This window comes from Peromyscus eremicus, chromosome 4 (genome assembly GCF_949786415.1).
Source record: "Peromyscus eremicus chromosome 4, PerEre_H2_v1, whole genome shotgun sequence".
Taxonomy (NCBI): Eukaryota; Metazoa; Chordata; class Mammalia; order Rodentia; family Cricetidae; genus Peromyscus; species Peromyscus eremicus.
In genome coordinates, this window is record NC_081419.1 from 113458714 (window position 1) to 113481188 (window position 22475).

The following is a 22475-nucleotide window of genomic DNA, read 5'->3' on the forward strand; positions in this document are numbered from 1 at the left end:
ATATATTTTTGGAGATCTGTCAGATGTAGAGTTGGTGAAGATCCTTTCCCATTCTGTAGGCTGTCATTTTATCTTATTTACTGTATCCTTTGCCCTACAAAAGCTTCTCATTTATTAATTGTTGCTCTCAGTGGAAAGACAAGTTCTGAAGGATGACTGTCCATATTAGGACATTCTAAAACACTGATTGAGATCATGAGAGTTCACGAAACCTGATTTTTTCCCTGTGGACAGTTTTCTATCCCAAGTTCTCTTTATACATCTTCCACTTGCACGACTTACTTTTCCCATGGCTTGACAAAATGCCAGGCTAAAGCAACCTAAAGAAGGCCTGCTGGCTATGACTCAGAGTTTTAGGGTGCAGCATGGCTTGGAGTCAGGGCAGCAGGACCATGAGGAGGTTGTCATATGCCATCCACACTCAAGAAGCAGAAAGGAATGTGTGACACGAATCTTAAAAGGACTTATTAATAAAAAAAAAATCTCAGTGCCAGGTATTGGGGTAAATTCTGAAAGATCAGAGAAACAAAACAAGCCACAGCCAACCTCACCTCACCAACTCCTCAGCTGATTCTGTTTCCTCAGACTGGAAGCCTCTGAGTTCTCATCCAGATGGATCTCAGCTGAACTGCTGCTAAAAGCTTAAAAGTCCTCTAGTTCCTGGACCTCATGCTTTATATACTTTTCTGCTTCTTGCCTTCACTTCCTGGGATTAAAGGCGTGTGTCTTTCCCAAGCAAGACATGAGATCTCAAGTCCTGAGATTAAAGATGTGTGCCACCATGCCTAGCTCTGTTTCCAGTGTGGCCTTAAACTCACAGACATCTGGATGGATCTCTGTTTCTGGAATGCTAGGATTAAAGGGGTGTGTGCCACCATTTTCTGGCCTCTGTGTCTAATCTATTGGCTGTTCTGTTCTCTAGCCCTCACATAAGTTTATTAGGATACACAGTATATCAATCACAGGAATGCCTACTAGCACTCAGGTTGCTTTCTCCTTCTCAGTCAAGGAACCCATCATATGAAATGGTGTCATCCACATTCAGGATAGGTTACCATGTCTCTTAAGTTAAATCTCTCTGGAAATGCCCTTCAAAAACATGCTCAGAGATTCATCTCCAAGGAGGCTCTAAATCCCACCAAGTGTCAGTCAAGATGAACCATCACAACATTCCTCAAATAGCTGAGAAAGGAGAGTCTAGCCTGATGCAGACAGTGTACTCTTTGTCATAGGGTACCTACAAACAAAGCAGTATTCTTGGCTCTTGAGTTCTGTATAGGAAACAAAAAATAGATGCAAGGTGTAGAAAAGCTACTCAGAGCACCATAACAAATAGCAAAATAGACTTGCAACCCTGTATCAATGAGTCCGGCTACTAACTACAATGTATATTTCCCTCCCTGTCTCCAACAGTCACTCGAGGAACTGAGAGCACTAAGCAGAATGAAAGTTCTGAAAGGAAAGAAACTCAGAACCTTCAAAGGTCTCTTGCTATGGACAGAAAAGGACTAAGAAGTTAATTTTCAGCAATGCTCAGTTCAAAGCTGAGACCAGAAGTTTTATAACCACAGGCTAGTAGTTCCTGGATAGTAAAATGTGGAAAAAAATAAGTCACAGCTAAAATTCAGAACCGCTGGTTCTAGACCTATTTCACCCTTTAAATAATTAGTTCACTCAATTCTGTGCAACCATAACACATAGCTCTGTATCACCTACACGTCACTGAAAACTGACCCCAGAGTCACTGAGTTACGTCCCTGAAGTCACCCAAATGTCAAACGTCAGGAGCCAGACCTCAAGTCTGTTGCTTGGTCTAGGTTCTTTTCTCCCAGCAGCAGACCCTGAGGTAAAGATTTAAGGAGAAACCTCTCTTATTTAGAAAGTAAGCTGGAGAAGCACGGCAGAAGAGAGAGGAGAAAGCAGCCCAGGAAGGGGGTACCATCGAGCAGCTTACCACAGTGTCCAAGACCTCATTCCTAATTGAAAACCATGGCTGCCAGAATTACCTGAGGGATGAGGGACCCAGGGAATCATATATAAACACCAGTTCCCTTTTGCGGTTAATTTAAAGCTTCTACTTTTCTAGATCAAATACAGTTCTGCAGACTAAAAAGGGGGTGTTTTGGGGAGTGGGGAGCAAAGAATGGCCTGTGTTTGTATAAAAAAAAAAAAAAAGCTGAGCTGAAGGGATATAGCTAGGACATTTACACATTTTCAGCATTCGATATGACTCCTGAGCAAGCAGCTACTGCCACAGTATGTGTAGGAATCAGACAGCTGTGGCACCTTTTGAAAAAGCCATCTGACACCATAGCTATTGCAACCCCATCCCATTAGCAGCTGGAATCTCCCCTCCAGAATATGCAGTTTAGCCTTGACTTCTCACCTGTTATATATTGTCTTAGTTAGGGTTTCTACTGATGTGAAGAGACACCATGACCATGGCAGCTCTCGTAAAGGAAAACAGTTAGTGGGGGTGGCTCACTACAGTACAGAGGGTCAGTACATGGTGGGACACGGCAGCATGCAGGCAGACACAGTGCTGGAGAAGGAGCTGAGAATCCTACATCTTGCAGGCAACAAGAAGTAGACTATCTCACTGGGCACGGCTTGAGCATATATGAGACCTCAAAGCCGGCCTCCACAGTGACACACTTCCTCCAACAAACCACACCTAGTTCAACAAGGCCACACTTCCTAATAGCACCATTCCCTTTAGGGGCCATTTTCTTTCAAACCAGCACAGGTACTAAGAATCTCTCTGTGTTTTCTACTGAAGGAAGTGAAACAGCCTATTCCTAGGTTGGCTCACTACATTTCATAAAAAAAGACTCTCCAGCTATCCAGCTTAAGTTTAGGAACCAGCTCCAACCAGAGGCCTGAGTGTTTATTCTTCACTGACTCTAGAACAGTTTTTAACGTTCTTAATTAGCCTATGTTAATTATACACAATAATGTGTTTTATTGTGACTTTTCATATATGTATATAATGAATTTTCATCATATTTCAGCCTAATGAGTCCCCTTTATACTTTCACATCATTGTGAATCAATAAATTTCGTTAGGATTGCCTACAGAAGCATGGGTGAAGGGTTATTTATAGGGGCATAAACAAATAACCAGTGGCTACACCACTGAAGAAAATCCCCCCCCCCCCCCCGGCAGCTTTAACCTCCTACAAATACTCAGGGAAGAGTGAGGCTTCCTGAGTGCCTCCCTTCTAACAACCCTTTCTGGGGATTCTGGAGCATTTTGAAGAAATCTGGCAACTAGGGTTTTCACAAACTCCACTAGAATCCTCTACCCATAGAAGGCACTACTCAATCATTTGTGGTTTACGGATTTGTTTTTTAATCTTGGAATACTCATTTTTAAATTTTAATATTTCTACTAATTCTTTGACAATATTTTTTATCATATCGGCCCCCTCCCCTACTCCTCCCATATCCATCCCCTATTCCACTCCCACCCAACTTTGTATCCTCAATTTTTTAAACCCATCAAATTTGTGCTACCAATCTACCTTCAGGTATATGGACATTGGTTGGAGCACAGTCAACCTACCAAAAGACACACCATTAAAGAGAACTTCCTTTCCTGGCAGCTATCCTTACCTGAGGATGGGATTCTTCTGTGTCCATATCTCCTCTCCATTCTGGCATTTTGTCTATCTTTATTTTTCACAAATCTTGTGCACGCTGTCACAATTGCTTAGAATTCATATGTGTGACTGCCTTGTTATGTCTAGAAGACACTTAGTGATCTACCACCCTGACTCTTACAATTTTTCTGCCCCCTCTTCCACAATGATCCTTGAGCCTTGGATGGAAGGGATATAACATAGATGTCCAATTTAGGGATGAGCATTCCAAAGTCTCTCATTTGCAGCACCTTGACCAGTCATGGGTCTCTGTGTTGAGTATCATCTACTATAAAAAAGCTTCTCTGGTGAAGTTTGAGAGAAGCACTAATCTATGGGAATACAATAAGCCCCTAGGAGTTAGTTTAATACTATGTCCATTTAGCAGAGTAATAGTAGTAAGTTTTTTCCTAGAACCTAGGGCCTGTCTAGCCACAGGTTTTTGGCTTCACCAACAGTGCCAGAAATAGGTTCCATCTTGTAGAACAGGCCGTAAGTAGGATCACAAAGTAGCTGGTTACTTCCATGACATTCCTGCCACTATTGCACAGTGGGCATATCAGGCTGACAGTTACTGGAGCTTTTAGAATGCACAGCTGGATAAGACTGATGATTACTTTTCTCCTCCAACAAAGTACATAGTACCTTTTAGTACTATGAAAATAGGGATGAAGCTTCCAGGCTAGAACCAGCTTGCTCTCTCCAAGTTCTATGACTCAAATATGTAGTGTCTTCAGCAACAGTTTCTTACCATCGAGTTCTTGAAGGTAATAAAAACAATGACAATAGCCTGTAGTATTGGGGGTTCTATGGGAACTTACTTGCCAACAACTCTCATAGAGGCCATCCATTCATGACACTAGTGTCTCTATTTGTTAGTCTGTGGTGTCTAGCAAGGGCATTGCTGCCCCATTACCATTAATTCCACTTAAACTCTTTCTATATATGTTTGTATTTTGGGAAGCTTCTACATAGCATATTCTCATGAGTTTTTCAGGTCATTAGTGTTAACTATCCCTCCCAGTATTCTCTCTTCTACCCTGCCCTCTAACACCCATTCAATGCTTCATGTCCCATTATTCCGGAACCTTTATACAGAAATGACATTTAAAACAAATATTATTTTATACCATTGTATTAAAGTAACTTCTAGTTTATTTCAATTGGACTTACTTTTATCAGGATGGCATTAAAGCCATCCACATCATGTCTCATTCTTATTCATTATCTCTTTGTCCATTCATAAGCTAATAGCCTGCAGTAGATTATAGAACAGAGAGTCTGTCTCCTCTGTTCCCAGGGGTTCCTTCAACGGTCAGCCTAGGGTAAAGTAAAAACAAGCTAGCAACACAGGTGAGGATGTATGAGCCCTGGGAATTTGAAACGGGAAAGTTGCTTTTTGTCTCCTTGGCTGCCATCTAGTGGTGAGTGATGTGGCATCGGAGGAAAACATTCAGAAGAGAGGAGACTCTGAAACCAAAACAAAAAATACAATTTGCTAAGGACACCTTAGCTCCAGACAAAATACAACTGTCCTCTCTAGTAACTCTTATCTAGATCCTTTCCTTCTTGTGGTCCATGTTCTTTATCCATAAAAATAAATGAGTTGATCATCCAAAATTGATGTGATTCTAATACTGTATACTTAGACTAAGACCAAGGAATGGTCCCTGCCTTCTGTGGAGTAGAGACATGAATGCTAACAACAAGTTAAGTGATAAGTGCTTCAAAGAATAATAGATTAGTTATGACAGGAGAGAGAGAGAGACAAAAACACTTGCTCAGGTATGTGTCATTGACAAGTTGAAAGTGGGGCTTGGATGATGAGTAGATGCCTTCCAGACAGACAAGAGGCAAAAACAACATAAGAGAGCAGGAGGGTGTGTGTTGAGGACAGCACAGAAGGCGTCTCAGGGAAGACACCTTCAGAGACAAGCTCATGAAGGGCTTTCTGAGACTCTATTAGTTTATTATCATAACAAGAAATAGTTTTAAGACCTCAGCAGCATGCACTGAGTAGCACTTGTTTGTCATTCAGCAGCCTGGTTGAACTCAAGAAACCTCTCTACCTGTCTCTCACCTTCCACTGGGGATAGCCAAGGATCAGTGGGTTTTCTTGAGCAAAAATATATAGTATAAATACAGTAAATCTACATAAACATGCACATTAACCTCTGTAATTTTTCACTCATGTTGGCTTTAAAGTTGAAATTCAAATAACACATAAAAACACCAAGTAGCTGAGTTGATTCATAAGTCTTTCCAAATGGCCTCTTGGCTCAAGCCTAGCCATCTTCTATTTCCACTATTTTTGATTTTGCATTAAAAGCAAACAGGGATGTTCCACCAGCCATTAACCTTTCATCCTGTCCTGCATCATTATGGAGCTTGAGAAAGTGGTACAAGGTCTCTCACATAAGGCAGTAAAAATTTGTGGTTACAAATATGGAACTTAGTACAACTTCAAAACCCAACTTTGCCATTTACAATCATAGGTCTTAGACCATTGGTTCTCAACCTGTGGGTTGTGACCCCTTTGGAGTTGAATGACCCTTTCACAAAGGTCACATATCAACTCTCCTGAATATCATATATTTACATTACAATTCACAACAGTAGCAAAATCACAGTTATGAAGTAGCAACAAAATAATTTTATGGTTGTAGGGTCATGACAACATGAGGAACTGTATTATGAAATCCTCTGTGCCTCAGTTGCCTGACTCACCACATAAAGAACCTATGGTGCCTTCTCCGCAGTGGTCTTGTGAGAATTAAATGACATGTGACTAAAAATAGCATTAGAAGGATATTGGGCACAAAGATGGGGCTTGGTAATTGTCAACTACTAGCAATGTGTCCAGAGCTCACAAATATTTCACACAGGACTGCCAATTACTTCACAACCTGAACAGTGCTAAAACATCTGACAGTTCAAAATTCAAGCCCCCAAGGATAATGAGACCTCTAGCACCACGCAGGTACTCTATGCAAACCCTAACAGACTTGGGTCTAAACAACTGATGAGTGGTTGGTTGTTTTATCTATCAGAGTTCAGCTTTTGCTTAATCACAAAGCCTCAGCTTCACTTGATACTGGTCTACAGCACAGACTTCCAAGTTCTCTCAGGTAGGCGAAGAGAAGCTTAAATAAGCCTTAAACTGACTCAACCTGCTTGTACAGACAGAACGATTCATCTGGCCAGAGCTAAGCTTTAGTGGAAAACAAGCCCCAAGTCCCCCAGGTGTTCTCTTGTTCCATCCTTGCTTTCTCAAAGTCCAGGTCTGAGTATAAATCTAAAACTTAAAAAAAAATAATAATTCTGATAACCTCACAAGAAACAAAAAGAGGAAGGTAAGCAAAAGGCACTCTTGTAACTCAGTTTTTCTTTTCACATTATTTAAAGATGTCCAAAACCTAGAGAAGCTCCTGAGAGAAGCTATCATCAATGGCCAGCCTCGCACAGGCCGAGCTTGGAAAAAGATTCTCATCCTGGTAGAGGGCATCTACAGGTATGTGAATAACTGGAGGCATTTGGCACTCAGAGGCTCACAGCAAGCTGCCCAATGGAGAAAAGATGACCTTTCTGGCTAAGGAATAAAGGAGATGCTTGTAGATGCTATGGAGGAACACAACATAGAGCTACCAATAGAAGTGGCCAGATCTGGGGTCTCCTGTGTTTTCTACAACTCTGTGCATCTGCTGGAACACTTGAGGACTGACATGCTAGTGAAGCCTTCCTTAGAAATGTCCTCATTGATGATCTGTGTTGCTTCTTTCTAATACCCCAGCATTTGAAAGACCTTTTGTTCCTGGGCTATTCAACATCAGGATGTCCCAAGACATGTCTGTCACAGATGTTTCATTGGTTGGCCTCAATCCCTCTATGTGGACAGTGAACCCAAGCACCTATTTCAGGCATTAATCAAGTAGGTTAATGACTGGCATCAGAATACAGGGGCCTAACCTCAAGGGCAATCCTTCCTCCATAGTGGGGATAGTAGTGTGTTGATCTTAGCATTCGGTAATATTCTCAGGACTATTCTCTTGCCCTCCTTAAGCTAGGCAGTAAAATACCTGCTAAGTCATTCAGAGCAACACTTATATCTCTGGCTGTGATTGAATTTGCCTCATTCTCTTTCTAAATCGATTACTGTGGCTCAAATGGAAATTGCATCCAAGCATTTCTTCTGTTTACACCCTATTTTGTAAGCCAAGGAAACATTATCTCAGAGTGCCCCTTCTTAAATCAATTCCAAAACAATCCCTACAGCAGAGAAACCTGGGGCTATATCCCCTGTGAGTTTCTGATAGAGACCTGAAATATAAAGGGAAGAGGTGAGGGCTGGATAAGCCCCAAGCAAGAGTATGGCTGCAGAGGATCCATGAGAACAACAACAGCGCTGCGAGTCCTCCCTCTGCAGCCCTCCTCTTCTGTACAAAGAGCAAACGTTGCTACATAGACAGTGTATTGTTTTCTAACGTGAAACCTCTTCAACTGAAAACAAATGAGATTATGAAGATATTATCTTTATCAATCACAAGTGAACACTGTCTGTCATAAGTCAATACCGAGTAACAAAGAAACATGCCCTACCCCCTTTTTCGGAGGGGGAGGGGGTGAATTATCCCAAGTCGAAGATAATATAAAAACCGGAGTCATTTTTTTTCATTGTAGTTGATTAGAGTTCTGTAGTTGCAAAGACGGCAGTTCATAGTACATCACTTTCCACACCTACATCATTATTTCCTAACGTCAATCCCAGTAATATGCAGTGCTTACAAAATCCCTAAAACAGTGGTTTAGAAAGCTGGGGTGATTTTTGCCCCCATGTCCAACCAGAGAGCATTTGTCAGGTGTTAGTGGTCACACATGTAGTAGAATACTATTGACATCTAGTGGGGAGAGGCTGGGAATGCTCCTGAACCTCCTGTAAAGCACGAAGCATTTAGAAGAATTCTGTAGTTCAAAACAGCAATAGTGCCAGGGCTGAGGAAGCCCTACTATAGGACAGTTAACTACTCATTGTCTTGAAACTTGAACTTATAGGAAGTAATCTCATACTGAGCCTATGCCGTCATAATTTTCAGTAGCAAGCTTTCTCCCTGTGTGGTTTGTAGCAGCTGCCAGCCTGAAAGGGATACAAGCAACCCTTATCTAAACACCTGTCATTCAGGCTTGGAGTCATGGTACGATGAATTGGTTGAGGGAAGGCAGACTGGGCATCTCCTTTAAACAGAGTCAAAAGAACACAATTTCAAACAAACAGAACTTATCTCCACTAAAGGAAAGGTTATATTTTTAAGTGCTCAGACAGTGGCTGAAATTAGAGGTCCATCAGTGTTTTACTGACAAATATTCCCATCAGAAACCACTACAGCAGCCAGATTTATTAGGGGCTAGGCTAGGTTTTGCCCTATTCTGTTGATGGGGGCAGGAGGTATGCAGGTGTAGACTTCTGACCCTAAGCCAACAAGGCACTAAACTACAATTTAGCAATGGCGACTCTCAGTTAACTGTTGCTGTGTAACAAACCCCTCCAAAGAATAAAGTAATAAAGTTGTACAGTGACCATTTCTTATTTTCCTTGGTCCTGTGAGTCAGGTCTACTACCACACACAGTATTCATTGAGCTCATTCACAAGACTGCAGTCAGTCAAGAATTCAAGTAGGGATGGAATATCCAAAATTACCTCATTCACACATTTAGCACTGGCTTTTGGGAGGTGACTGGGATGCCTTTTTCTCATTCACATGAATCTTATTTTATTTTATGGGCACCAACACCAGGATTTGTATCATTTAGTGTTGACACAAAAACATCAGATCATCTATTCAGAGCTTCCTTACAACATGGCCTCTGGCTTCCAAGACAGAAAACCCAGAAATTTCCATTATTTTAAGAGAGTGGCCCAGAACTAACGCTGTGCCCTGTCGACCAGAGCTAGCCTGGATTCCAAGAAAGGAGAATTCCCTTTAACTCTCGATGGGAAAGTTATATCATGTACAAAGCCATGGGAAACATGCAGGCATCTATCTTTTTGCATCAGTCTATTGCAGATCAATCAACCTAGCATGTATACTGAGCAAAGTTTCCGTGTCAGAAACATGCTGCCACAAAAAAGCTTCCTCTTCTCTTCTCTTCATGATAATTATGCCACCTCAACAGCCTTCATAACACCAGCAGCCTCAGGTCTTCCTTAGTAAACCAAGACTAGCCTAACATGAACTCTTGAGCAAAATTCCAGTTGGAAAGCTCTCACTTGAGCACGCCAATGTAGAATTATCACCAGAAAATGAACTTGCTTTCCATAGGATTTTCCAAAGTGTCAGGGTTGGGAATATGAGATCAATTGTTTCCAAGTCTACTTCTGTTCCTGAGAAGTGTTACAGACACATACCTGGTTGGTAGCTACCAAAAGCTTCTTCCACATTTTAACTCCTAGGGTTGTCTGTTGTTGTTATTGTTATTGTTTATCTCTTACTTGTCTGCCCCACGGGTAAAGTACACCACCACACCTTGCTCACCCACAACAATATTTTCATAATTCTTAAAGAGAAAAGTTAAGCTTTCAAGTCAGAAAGTTTCAAGGAGGCTTCAAAATAGAAATACTTCATAAAATTAGTAACAATCAATAATAATTACTATTGCCATATCCATGGGTGTTCCTATTTTTGTAGAGAATATAGAGAAGTCAGGATTTGGAGACAGATCTGGGACCTAGACTCAAATCCTGGCATTGGTCCCCAGAGTTGTGTACCCTCCATAGAACATGTATGCAAGTACTAAGATCATATAAGCCAATGTCTGGCAGAGACAAAACCCAGAGAAAGCCCACAATGAAGAGTATCTTCATAATCTCACACTTTCAGTTAGAGAGGTTTCAAGTTGGGAAACAGTAAACTGTCTATGTAGTAAAACTGTTTGCTCTTCTTACAGAAAAGGATGGTTACAGAGGGAGGACGTGTTTACTCCTTGCTAAACATTCCAAGTGCACAATATTGCACAAACCTGTTGAGATTATTATAAGGATGAAGAAACAGAGGCTCTGAGGCCTAAATAAACTGCCCCAGGGCAGATTAATAAAATGAAGCAGAGCTGGCATTAAAAATCAAGTGGTCCTGATAGGACAAAGACTCAATGTAGATAGAAGAGGAAGCCTATCTGTTGACATTCAATTTGTAAACACTAAAAGTACAAAGTCACTCTGACTTAAAGTAATCCTATCTAGGCTTCAATTTCTCCACCTGTAAATTAAAGAGGTTGAAAATTCAAGTCTAAATGCCCGTGAATCCACAACTTAGGGTCTAAAAGTCAAATACTATTATTTTAAGGTTCTAATCTGATGTCCTAATACTGTGTTAAACACATATTGCTGTGGATTGGAGAATACCCTTCCAATCCTAACTGTGGCAGCAGTCTGAGATCTTCCCAAAGGAGAAGAATTCACACCAGGACAGAGATAGCACAAGTAAATAATCAAGGTTTCTTTCAGCCAGAGAGAAAGCAAAAGGGAAGTACACCGTTTTGGCTCAAGGAAGAGCTGAACTGAAAGGTAACAATAAAAGACTGTCTCTAGCATCTCATAAGTCAGGGTCTACCATCCGTGGGGCAGTTTGGGATGGTCTCCTTCCTGGAATAGTGGAGATTTTCTTAGATGACATCCTTAACCTCTATTACAATTAGATACGTTAGACACAAGAATATGTTTTTTAAAACCTAACTACCCATAAAGTTCAGGTTACTAGGAGAACACAAGAACTTCCTGTTATTGGAGCTGGCTAGCCAGGCCTGCCAAGACTAGCCTCGCTGTCTTTTTCTCTGATCCCTGTCCGTCTTCCTCTTATCTGGTCAAGGGGGCTGTACACCCAGCTAAATGTCCTCTTACTCCTCCAACTTTGTTGTCTTAGCCCTAAAAATCATTTTAACCCTAACGTTTGTTTGGACTACAGCATTATTTCTGCAGTATCTGAGGAGAATAGATTCCTTATCAATTCATAATGGTTAAGAAGTCTCAAACTCATTCAAAACCGTGCTGCTAGTAAAGGTGTCACAGGTAACTTGGAACACAAACTAGCATAGTCAGAGCCCAAACTTTCAGAATCCAATAGTATGAGCCAACCCTTCCCAAATCAGACCCATAAGCATATGATGAATTGGCAGAATATCTTGAGTCTAAGAATAGACTAAGAGCCCTTCTCCCCCAAACTGTGAAAACTGAAGAATAACTTCAGTGGTAAACTTTCTCCAATCCTTTATAGTTTCAACATGTAAAGACAAAGAATAAGATGAGTTTTGTCCTAACACTCTCCTCCCTCATTCTCCTTTTTGGCTCTCTATCCCAGTCTCTGTCTCTTCCCCATCCCTTTCCTCTCCTCTACATCCTTCCCCACTCCCTTTTCGAACCTTTCTCTCCACCCCCGCCCTTCTTCTCTTCTCATTGGTTAAACCTTGAGCCTGCCCAGGAGAGTTTTGCACCATACAAGTTTCCTGAGCTGTGGTTTAATTTTTGGTTTTCATGTGGAAAAGAGGATGATGAGAGGATGATTTAAAAAACACGTCTGGTCACTTCAGCTAATGCAATAAAAAAAACAAAATAGTAATTTACTGACTTGTGGGTTAAAGAATAATTCAAGTCCCTAGACAGGGCCTCAGATTAACTGATGACATTATCTTTATTTATAGCTGTATTTTATTTCTTTTTCTTCTATTAAAGTCAAAAGAAAAGCAAAACCTTTCATCCAGGAAAAAATAACAACATGCTATGTTTTTCTTTATTGCTTTTGGTCTTGTTTTGACAGAAACTAGTGATGATAACACAAAATAACTACTTTATACTTTCACCCAGACGCATTATCCCTCTATAGCGAAAGGTTTTATGCAAATTCAATAATAGTGATAAAATGAAAACAGTGTGGATGAATATAACTATACAAAAGTTGAGTTCCCTTTAGGACTCTATGTGTGCCTGGCATTAACTCCAAAACTCAGCAGTATTGCAGAGTCATTAATCTTGGAGGAAGAAATACAAACCAGGTGGTCAGGTCCTTACATCAGCAAGAGCAGCCCATGGAAAGATGGCTAATTAGCTGTGGAGACTGTCTACAAACACTGTTCAATGTTAACTTTGCCTCCTGCCAAATTCAGTTCCAGAAAAAAGGAATAGCTATTTGTGTCATGTCAGGTTTCTAGCATATTTGTGTTGCCAACTTACAGCATTTTAAAGACAAGAAAAATCTAAGAATTTTGAGAGTTTGAAGCCATTTATCCTGTTTGACTCCACATGCCTTCATTTTAGAAGATTCAACACAGAACTTTGTTAAAGGTCCCTGTTTTCTCAAGTCAGGCCTCAGTGAAACTTTCTCCTTCCAAGCTTACTGAGTATCTGGGATGGTCTGACAGTTGACAAGCATGAGTGCTCGTTATTATAAAGATCCTGTGAAGAAGGCTTCATCATCATGCTTATAATACATAAGAATGAAGCATAGGATAATGAACATCATATAAGCTGCAAGACCCAGTTTAGAAAGTGGTGTGCCCACAATCTAAGCCCAAGGGAGGCAGAGAATAATATTGCCTCCTCCTCAGTGGAGACAACTTTAATAAGCAAGAAATTTAAAATAGTGTTGGAAGTAACATTTGGTCTTCCATTAAAATCAGAACTTGGCCATCCAAATGGCCTTGTGAAATACCCGCATGCTGTATCATTGATGGTTAAATTCAGCTCCTTTGGTCTGGGTAGCTGTGACACTCAAATGGACTGTTTTGACTGAATCAACCTAACACTTAAGCTTATTTTTTAATGTATTATATACAATCTGATACCTAACAAGGGAGGATGGAGAAGCTCACCACTCTTCAAATGATCAGTCTGTAACTAAATCGAAGGGTTGCTTGAGTTGTTTGACAAGCTGCATTGTGTTGTGAACACAGGAGTCTGTTTTCTTAGAGCCAGACTCTCTGTACAGTCCAAGCTGTGCAGTGCAAAAGCTTTCAGTATTCTGAGAACTAAGTAGAGCCAATGTTCTTTAAAACCCACTGAGATCCAGAGGTGGCATGTAAATGTAAAATTTAATTTTACTTCCTAGTTGGCTTTATATTTACCCTTCTGTAAGGACTTGAAACATATTACAATTTGCACTCCCATGGAAAATAAAACACCTAGATACTCTCTTAATCACTACACACACTAAAATTGGGACAACAGAGATTTTAGCATGATCCTGGACAAGCATGACATGTCAATCTGTGAAGTCATCCATATTCTTTTGGGAAACACATAGAATATATAACACAAAGAATAAAGCTTAAACTGGGGATTTCAGTTAATGTATCAAAATTGGCTCATCAAAGTATAATAAATGGCCCACACTAGTGGGTGACAATAATGTCAGGAGAAATTTGATAAGACTGGGGATACAAGAATCCGCAGTACCTTTTGCTCGGTTGTTCTACAAATCTAAAGCTATTATTAAAAAGTTCTATCACTTTAAAAGCTTTTTAAAAAAAAATAACCTGAAATCTAAAACTTAGAAAACTAAATAAATAATAAACTAGGTCTAAAGCAAAAGGATTGGTTAGTAGGGGTAAATCCCAAAATGTTGTCCTTAGCTACTGGTGTGAGCTTATCCTGGAAGCTTGTATGTATAATCGACCAGCCCTTCCCCCCTCACCTCTGGAACCTCTGTGGGAGGAACTCAGAATCCTGTGCCTTAAACTTGTCAGGAGTTTTAAGGCTTGATCCATTTCTGTTTCATCACTATGAAGAAAGTCTGATTTGTGATGAGTGCTGAGCAGGGATACTAAGGGATATTTTATTGTGTGATAATTAATACTAAGATGTCTGAAGTTCTGTGTATTCTTAATTCCCCCAGTTTAATCTTTAGCAGTTCAAATGTTAAATTTAGATCTGGCGGGAGGGGTCAAATAAACAATAGCAGATAGATCAAAGTGGCTCAGAGTGGAGCACTTTTACTAAGAGCGGCAGAATACCTATCCCAAAAGCGTTGATCGAACTGCAATAATCAGTATTACAAACAAACTAGGTCCGTAATATGGTAAGTTTATTTTTGAGTTGAGAACTAAGAATAACAACCCCAACCCACTCAATCCATCAGATATAAAGTATTTTATTAAAGTAGCATGGACATGCAGAGAAGCCTTACAAGATTGGAGAGTTGTCATCGCTGAATAAAATATGCCGATAGAAGAGCGACAGATCCTCCTTGTCAGCAGGCTGACAGTGGCAGGGCAGGCTTTCTGTGAAGCATTAGAAGGCAACTAACAGATCTTTTCAGAAGGTTATTCACTACTTACCAAGAATTTTTCCTTCTGTGCTAGCATGGAAGGTTCCATTGTGAATCTGCCCCAGATAGTGGCTCTAAAGAAGAAATACAAGGCTTATCTCTACATGGATGAAGCTCACAGTATTGGTGCTACGGGCTCCCATGGCAAAGGTATCAGAGAGTTCTTTGGACTGGCTCCTGAAGATGTGGACGTATACATGGGCACATTCACCAAAAGCTTTGCAGCCTCGGGAGGCTATATAGCAGGGAAAAAGGTAAGAAGGAACTCCCAGTGTTTGTGTAGATCCTGAACACCCTAGGGAAGCAGGAAGGGGTACTTCTCTGAATTTCATGTAAATTTTGGTTCAGCTTACCTGTAACGTCAAGAGAAGTGTGGAAAGAATAATCACATCACAACAAAATAACAATAGCAAGGGCACAATATGCAGAGTACCTTGGAGAGAGGTAACTCTGCTGGACTATGGGACGTCTTGTAGAGTGATCATCAATCAGTCTTGTAGACAAGTAGTGGGAGGTTCAATTTCACAAAGAGACAATAGCATACACCAACCCACAGAAGTAATAAGGGATCCTATAAGAACTACAAGGGAGTGGGGTGGAGAAGTATCTAAGTAGTTAAGACTACTGGTTGCTCTTCTGAGTTCAATTCTTGGCACCCCATGGTGGCACAACACCATCTGTAACTCCAGCCCCAGGGATCTGAAGCCTCAGTTGGCACTGTACAAATATGGTACACAGACATACATGCAGGCAAGATCTGCACACAATTTTTTTAATTCAAAACTTAAAGAATTAGGAGGTGTGTGTGTGTGTGTGTGTGTGTGTGTGTGTGTGTGTTGAAAATAAAGTAAGTAATAGCAACAATTGGAAAAGTTCATGTATTAAAGAAGTTGGCCTTGTGGATTTTACAAGTTGTCACCTAAACAACAACAGAATAAAAATGGATTTTTAAGATTATTTTTCTGAGAAATAACTTTTTCTATAATGTTAGATAACCCATCTTCTACAATCTCAAAATGTCTGAAGATTTGGATCAGATGACATTACACTGTTAAATGATGACTGTCCCCATTGTCTTGTTCTTATATTATTACTTATTTGTTAATGAAAAATAAAATAATAAGCATTTGGAAGAAATTTTTAAGAAGAAGGGAAAAAGAAAATCAAATATTCAGATATAGATCTAAGGGACAAAGAAGCTGTGCCATGTCCCTTTGAATGTGCCTTTTCCAAATCATGGCAGTTATCTCATACAAGGCTACATTTGTCCCATACAGACTTGGTATAGCTCCAACTAGCAGGGCATTGTAGGCCCCAAATTAATGCATGGAAGTGCTACTAAAGTGTTATCTAAGCCAGGCAGTGGTGGCACAAGCCTTTAATCCCAGCATTCACTCAGGAAGCAGAAGCAGGCAGATCTCCATGAGTTTGAGGCCAACCTGATCTACAGAGTGAGTTTCAGAACAGCCAAGCCTACACAGAGAAACCCCATTTTGAAAATCGGGGGTGGGGGGAATATTTAAAATTTCCAGTTCCTTATCCTCTCTGACCAGCAGGAATGAAAGTTCAGCCTACTGGTCAACCAGTTAGACCAATTGGGGTATGTAGCAGACAACTACTATCACTAAAAGCCAGTGGTTTAAAACAACATATTTCATCTTGACCACTTGCCATGAGACATACAGATGCCTAAAGTCCTGTTTGAAGTGGTATTTGCCCTCCTTTAACTGCTGCTTTCTTCCATACTCAAAGCATTGTATTTCATCCTCCCTCCGGTGCCCTATGGGGATGAGCTAGGTAATGCTAGAAACAGAGGGAATGCCAGACCCTCAAAGACTTCTAGGGAAAGGTTGATATTTCCTTCCTAACTGTCACATCAGTGGGATCAGAGGGTCTCGGGGTGAGGAGCTGTCTATTCCGGGTTACCTTGCCTTGTGAGGCCTTGATTGCTTTAGCAGCAGTTCTGAGCCACAAAACTTTTAACCAAGCGTAACTCTGTTTCCTGAACCAAAGGCACCTGAATAAACTGAAGCAAGCAGATCCTTGAAATGTTGTCAAATTTGTTGGATGTCACATTTTTCTCCTTGGAGTGCCTTCATTTGATACCTCTTTTAAACAAAGGCTTGGGACTAGCAGCAGGAGGGACGGTTCCCTGGGATCCTGTCACATGTTTTCTGTTCTGAAGGCAGGTGCAGGGTTTCAAAAGAGGAATACTCTTGTCTACATGGCTTCTAATCCTGTAGGGTAGAAATTGAGCAATTTTGAAAACTATCATTATTACATGAATCACTCCTACACTCTTTTTTTCCTTCTCCTAACCCATGTTTTCCTGCAGTATCTCAATTAACCACCAGGTGGCATCACGAATTAGAGTGTGTATGACAAGGTTCATTAACCAAACATGGCTGTAAAACACCAAGATACAAAACCTTGAAGACACAGACAGAATTCAGTACATGGAGGTTGAGCAAGAGAATGGAGGCCACAAACCTCGAAAATAATCAAATGGGTTCAAAACTCTAGAAAAAGATAAAAATACTTGGATCTGAAATCTCTTGTTAATCTTGGTGTGCAGACAATATTCTTTTTATCATTTATTTATTTATTTATTTATTTTCCAGCCAAATCACATTTCCCCTCCCTCCCTCCTCTCTTCCCAGTCCCTCTCCACAAACCCCTCTCTCCTCCCCTACCTCCAACCCTCCTCATGCCCCTTCAGTAAAGGGCAGGCCTCCCATATATATCAGCCAGCCGTGGTGTATCAAGTTGCAGTAAGACTAGGCACCTCCTCTCCTAGTAGGAGGGAAGGGTTCCAAAAGCAGATAACAGAGTCAGAGACAGCCCCTGATCCCACTGTTAGGAGTCCCAGGAAAATACCAAGCTACACAACTGTAACATTTGCAGAGGATGTAGGTCAGTCCCATGCAAGCTCTCTGGTTGGCTTTTTTTTTTTTTTTTTTTTTTTTTGTCTTAGTGAGGGTTTTTATTGCTGTGAAGAGACTGTGGCAACTCTTTTTATTTTATTTAATTAACATTTTTCATTTATTTTACATACCAACCACAGTTTCTCCTCCCTCCTCTCCTCCCGTTCCTTTCCCTGATGCCCACAGACAATATTCTTAATAACTGCAATGAAGATGTTCTAGGAATCTTTGTGGAGTGGATCAAGAGCTGAGTTTGGCACATTAGCAACCAGAAGAATCGTGCAAGTGGAAAATACTTGGAAACAAGTGAGGGAAGGAAAAAAATTCTCTTGGTGCTAAGATCTCACGGAAAGCAGAGGTGTTATTGAGGTCTCAGTTTTCTTTCTTCTTAAGTGTACTACAAATTCATCTTGAATCAGGGGTAACTCCAAGCTGAAGCAGTTTCTCAAAAACCTATGAGGTTTTCTCTTTCGCTGTTTGAGTCTGGAGCTCTGTTCACAGTGAACACTTCACTCAGGCGGACATCCTTTCATGATGTTCCAGGTGAAAAATCTAGATGATCACTTCACTTTTCAACTTTTAATTTCTATCTCTCTAACTGCTGGGGGAGTGTGCTCAACACTGCTCACTCTCTGTTCTCCTGAGCATGATCCTGCATCTTCTTGTATCTCTGCTGTCGCCCAGTGGCTTCTCCCAGCCTCCTCAGGATGACGACTGGCAAATAAGTGCAGGAGAGAGAGTCCTTGTGACTGATAGACTGCAGGGTTGAAATTCTAGAGGAAGGAAGTGGGAGACATAGGCTAGGTTTGAGGTGATAGTTAGCTCCAGTGGCCTGAAAAGCAAGCGAATGCAGGCCCCTTGCAGAAACAGTTCTGTGCTGGTATTTTCAGCCCTGCCTGCATGTAATAGCCCTTTGAAGTAAATAGGGGTCATGGAATGAGTACCAAGATGTTTATTCTAAAAGCCTCCTGTCTGATTTCCTCCCCAAAACCCACCCTTGCCCTTGAACTCCAGGCCTATGGGTAAAGAAAATAATCAGGGTTTTGAACTTGAAAAGAAAAAAGGGCTTGGAACTCTGTGTCTGGGAGGACCTCTAACCCGCTCCCAAAGAAAGACACAGTGCAGACTCGCCTTGCAAAGGACCAAAGTCAACTCTTAATTCATGGCTTGTGGTACCCAGTCAGGGAATGAAGGGACAGAATCAGTGGGCTTTCCTTGACACTCTCCAGAAGTTACTACAGAACTCCACTTCTTCAACCACGCAAGCAAACTACCCTTTCCCCAGACTAGGACAAAATGGACTCAGTCCAAAGGAATTATACTGTAGGACAGACAGTCTTCAGGTTCAAGGGGGTGATTTCTCACTGATGCTCTATTACTCAAACTAAGGATACTTGTAACTGACTGCATGAAATTCCTCAATTTATGAACGGAAATTGGAGGTGGGGACATTTTGATCAAAAGAGGCTTTGCTTTGTTTCCTTGTCTGATCTTTGTAGTGAATACTTCCCAGCTGGGGTGTTGCTGCACTTGTTCCTAGGAATACAACTTGCTCATCCTTAGTGCATCAAGGGACTGGCCATCCTTCCTGTCGCTGAGGCTCCTTGGCTTTCCGTTCAACTATCACTATGTGCAGGCTCTCTGCTAAGTCCCTACTACAGTGGACTTTGAGAAAAGGGTACCCTTCATTGCTTTCTCTCCTGGGACACACTCCCTTTGACAAAATAAAAATATTATACACAAAAACTCCACAAGAGCAAAGTCTGTAGAACAGGGAAGTACCACAGGGTAAACAGGAGAGCTGGGCTCTGTGCCCTCCAAGACTCACTTCATCTCATACTGAGGCTACTCTGCACTGGTTTTGAAGAGGTGATCAGCATATTGTTAAAGGTGGAGACTCCTGAACCAGAATCACTGGGTCCAAATCCTTACCTTAGCATCTTTTGTGAAGAATTTTCAGGATGTCTGTGACTCATTCAATTATCCTACGTATAAAACTGGGATTAAAAAGCATTGCCTACCTCAGAGTTGTAAGTGAATTAACACATACGAAGTTCTCAAAAAGGACTTGAAAGTGTCCTGTGAACGTTGGCTATGCTGTCAGCTTCTGGCCCCAGCTTCTCCTCTGAGCCATCCAATAGCTCATCAAGTTCATGCTCTCCTTTCTTCAAGGTCTGTTTTGTTGTTGCAGTTGGGAGTGGTTAAGTCAGGTTTGGTTGGGTTTGATTTGGTTTCACTCCTACCACTATCCCTCTTGGAATGGAGGAAGAAACAAGCTACATTTCATTGGTTGATTCCTTGCAGCTACTCATATGCGGGCAATTTAACCTTAGATCATTCCCTTTGCAAATAAGCAAACTGAAATTAGAAAATCCCAAGAAGTTTTGTGTTTTGGTCCCTGCCTCCACCCTACAAATGCTTCCTGTTCTACAAACCCTTAAATTAACAATCCAACGACTGCCATCAACTGCATTAGCTACCATAATGTACCATTTTTCTAAGAAATACATATATTCACTCATATATATATATATATATATATATATATATATATATTCTCATAATGATTCTCAGGTAAGTAAGGTGTGTATCACTGTTATCTCACTTTGCAAAGAAGAAAACTGAGATAGCAAGCTTAGTTATTTTGTGCATAGTCACATAGCAGTCAGTAACAAAGCCAAGATTTGGACTGAACAATTAAGTTCCAGAACTTATGCTTCAATTCTGGGACATACTACCCCTCAAGGAAACAACTCCTGATCACCTTGCTTCAAAGCCACTCCCAACTGACTCCTCCATTCTTTACTCATACATTCCACCCTCAATACTCATTTTAGCAAGCCAATATATGTGCTTTTTAACCTCCTCTGCATTCCTCCAAATCCGCTCACCTACTGTGGTCAGATCACCCCTTGAAACACTCCTCCACAGACACAGGAACCTAGAAGCCTCCATTGTCCAATACCTATGACTCACTGACTGTCCCCTCTTTGCCTCCCCTAGCAGCCTGTGGGAAAGTATTTAACCTCAACAGAGGATGAAAATCCCTATTACCATTTACCAAAGGGCAGAACACAAACTCTGAAGGGCACTTCATCTTTAATTACTGGGAAATCAACAAAGATCTCTCTTTGAGGGGCTCCAGAGCAAACTTCCTCAAATATCACATAGCTGATGCTTCAAGGCCTGCCATGTCATCTACACTCCTCAAGAGAAGAGAATATACTCCTGACTGCTTTTATATGGTTCAGAAAAAAAAGAAAAAGAACAGTCAAAGATGTCAAACTAGACTATGACCTCAGTCCTCCTGCCACCTAGCCTCACACATGAACCTAGGACGTAGCCCAACACAGGTGTTTAATATATGTGCTGGAAGGAAAAATAGAAGGGAAGGAGGGAAGAGAGAAGAAAAATAAAAAGGAGGGATAGAAGGGAAGAGGTAAATACTCATAAATAAAGAGAGAAATAATCAAAATGAACAATTTGAAGATTTTTAAGGGGGGAACTAGAATAGAATGAAAGGTAAAGAAAGAATCTAGAAGTAGAGGAAGAAATGAAAGGAACCATTTGCAGTGCTGAACCAAAGTGCCAAAGCCTTTTGAGGTGAGCTCAGAACCAGCACAGTATCTCTTCTTCTCAAAGTAGGCACAAGGCCGGCCCAGGTTCATTGGACTGCTGGAAGAAAAGACCAGAAAAGTGAAGAGCACAATGTTGGTGGGGACCAGGAGGGAAGAACGGCATTCGTTTTCTGCTGTCTATTGTCTCTGTATCTTGGACATTTTCTCTCCTTTCAAGTTTTCGTTTCTTCTTCTTCTGTCTTCATGCATCAAAGCTTCATAGACCCTGTCTCCTCACTGGAGCATCCCCAGACAGCTCCTCTTAGCAGCACCCTCTCTTTGCTCTGCATCTTGCAGTCTAGTACATGCATTTTTTCTGAATGTACTGTTAGTTTTCATGGCACAATTGCTAATATTCTCAAGCAACAAAAGAACCAGATTTTGTATCATTGGCTATTCCTGAGCATTTGCTCTTGTGCAAGGCAGATATTTCAGAAATAATTTTTCCTTCACATGCCCGGTTTTTGCCTTGTAGCCCAGCTCTAAATTTGTAGCTCCCTCACACTTTTGTACAGTTTCTAGATTTTGATAAGAAAGACCAAGAAAAAAGAGAAAGCAAAATAAGTAGTTGGATGTTACACAAAGTAGTTGAGGGTAAGACAGACCACTGTTGTCTTTTGAGGACCTGAGCAAATGTTTTGCTGTAATGTACAGAGGACAAGTTCTGAGAATTATTTGCTTCCATTTTGGGTTCTTCCTTTGTTTTTAGGAAATTGTGGATTATGTACGGATTCACTCACATAGTGCCACTTATGCGACATCCATGAGTCCCGTAATAGCAACGCAAATCATCAGATCCTTGAAACTTATTATGGGAGAAGATGGGAACCTTGGAGGTAAGGAGTCGACAGAGAACTCAGCTCCCGAGAACTCTCCCAGGCTTCTTCCTACCAATCTCCCACCTTCTCAAGTATACACTTTTGGCTCATAAATCCCAGTTTTTTAGTCAAGTCAAGTGATGAGCATACTAGAACTACTATCATCAT

The 22475-nt window shown here is 41.0% G+C and overlaps 1 protein-coding gene across 1 annotated transcript in view; it reads left to right on the plus strand.

Moving 5' to 3' along the window:
* Positions 1-22475, plus strand: part of Sptlc3 (serine palmitoyltransferase long chain base subunit 3) — a 116367-nt gene that overhangs the window by 61473 nt on the left and 32419 nt on the right. The window contains exons 7-9 of the mRNA XM_059261511.1: positions 7047-7152; positions 14983-15202; positions 22199-22325. Coding sequence (XP_059117494.1) covers positions 7047-7152; positions 14983-15202; positions 22199-22325 — 453 coding nt within the window. The remainder of the gene's footprint in view (positions 1-7046; positions 7153-14982; positions 15203-22198; positions 22326-22475) is intronic.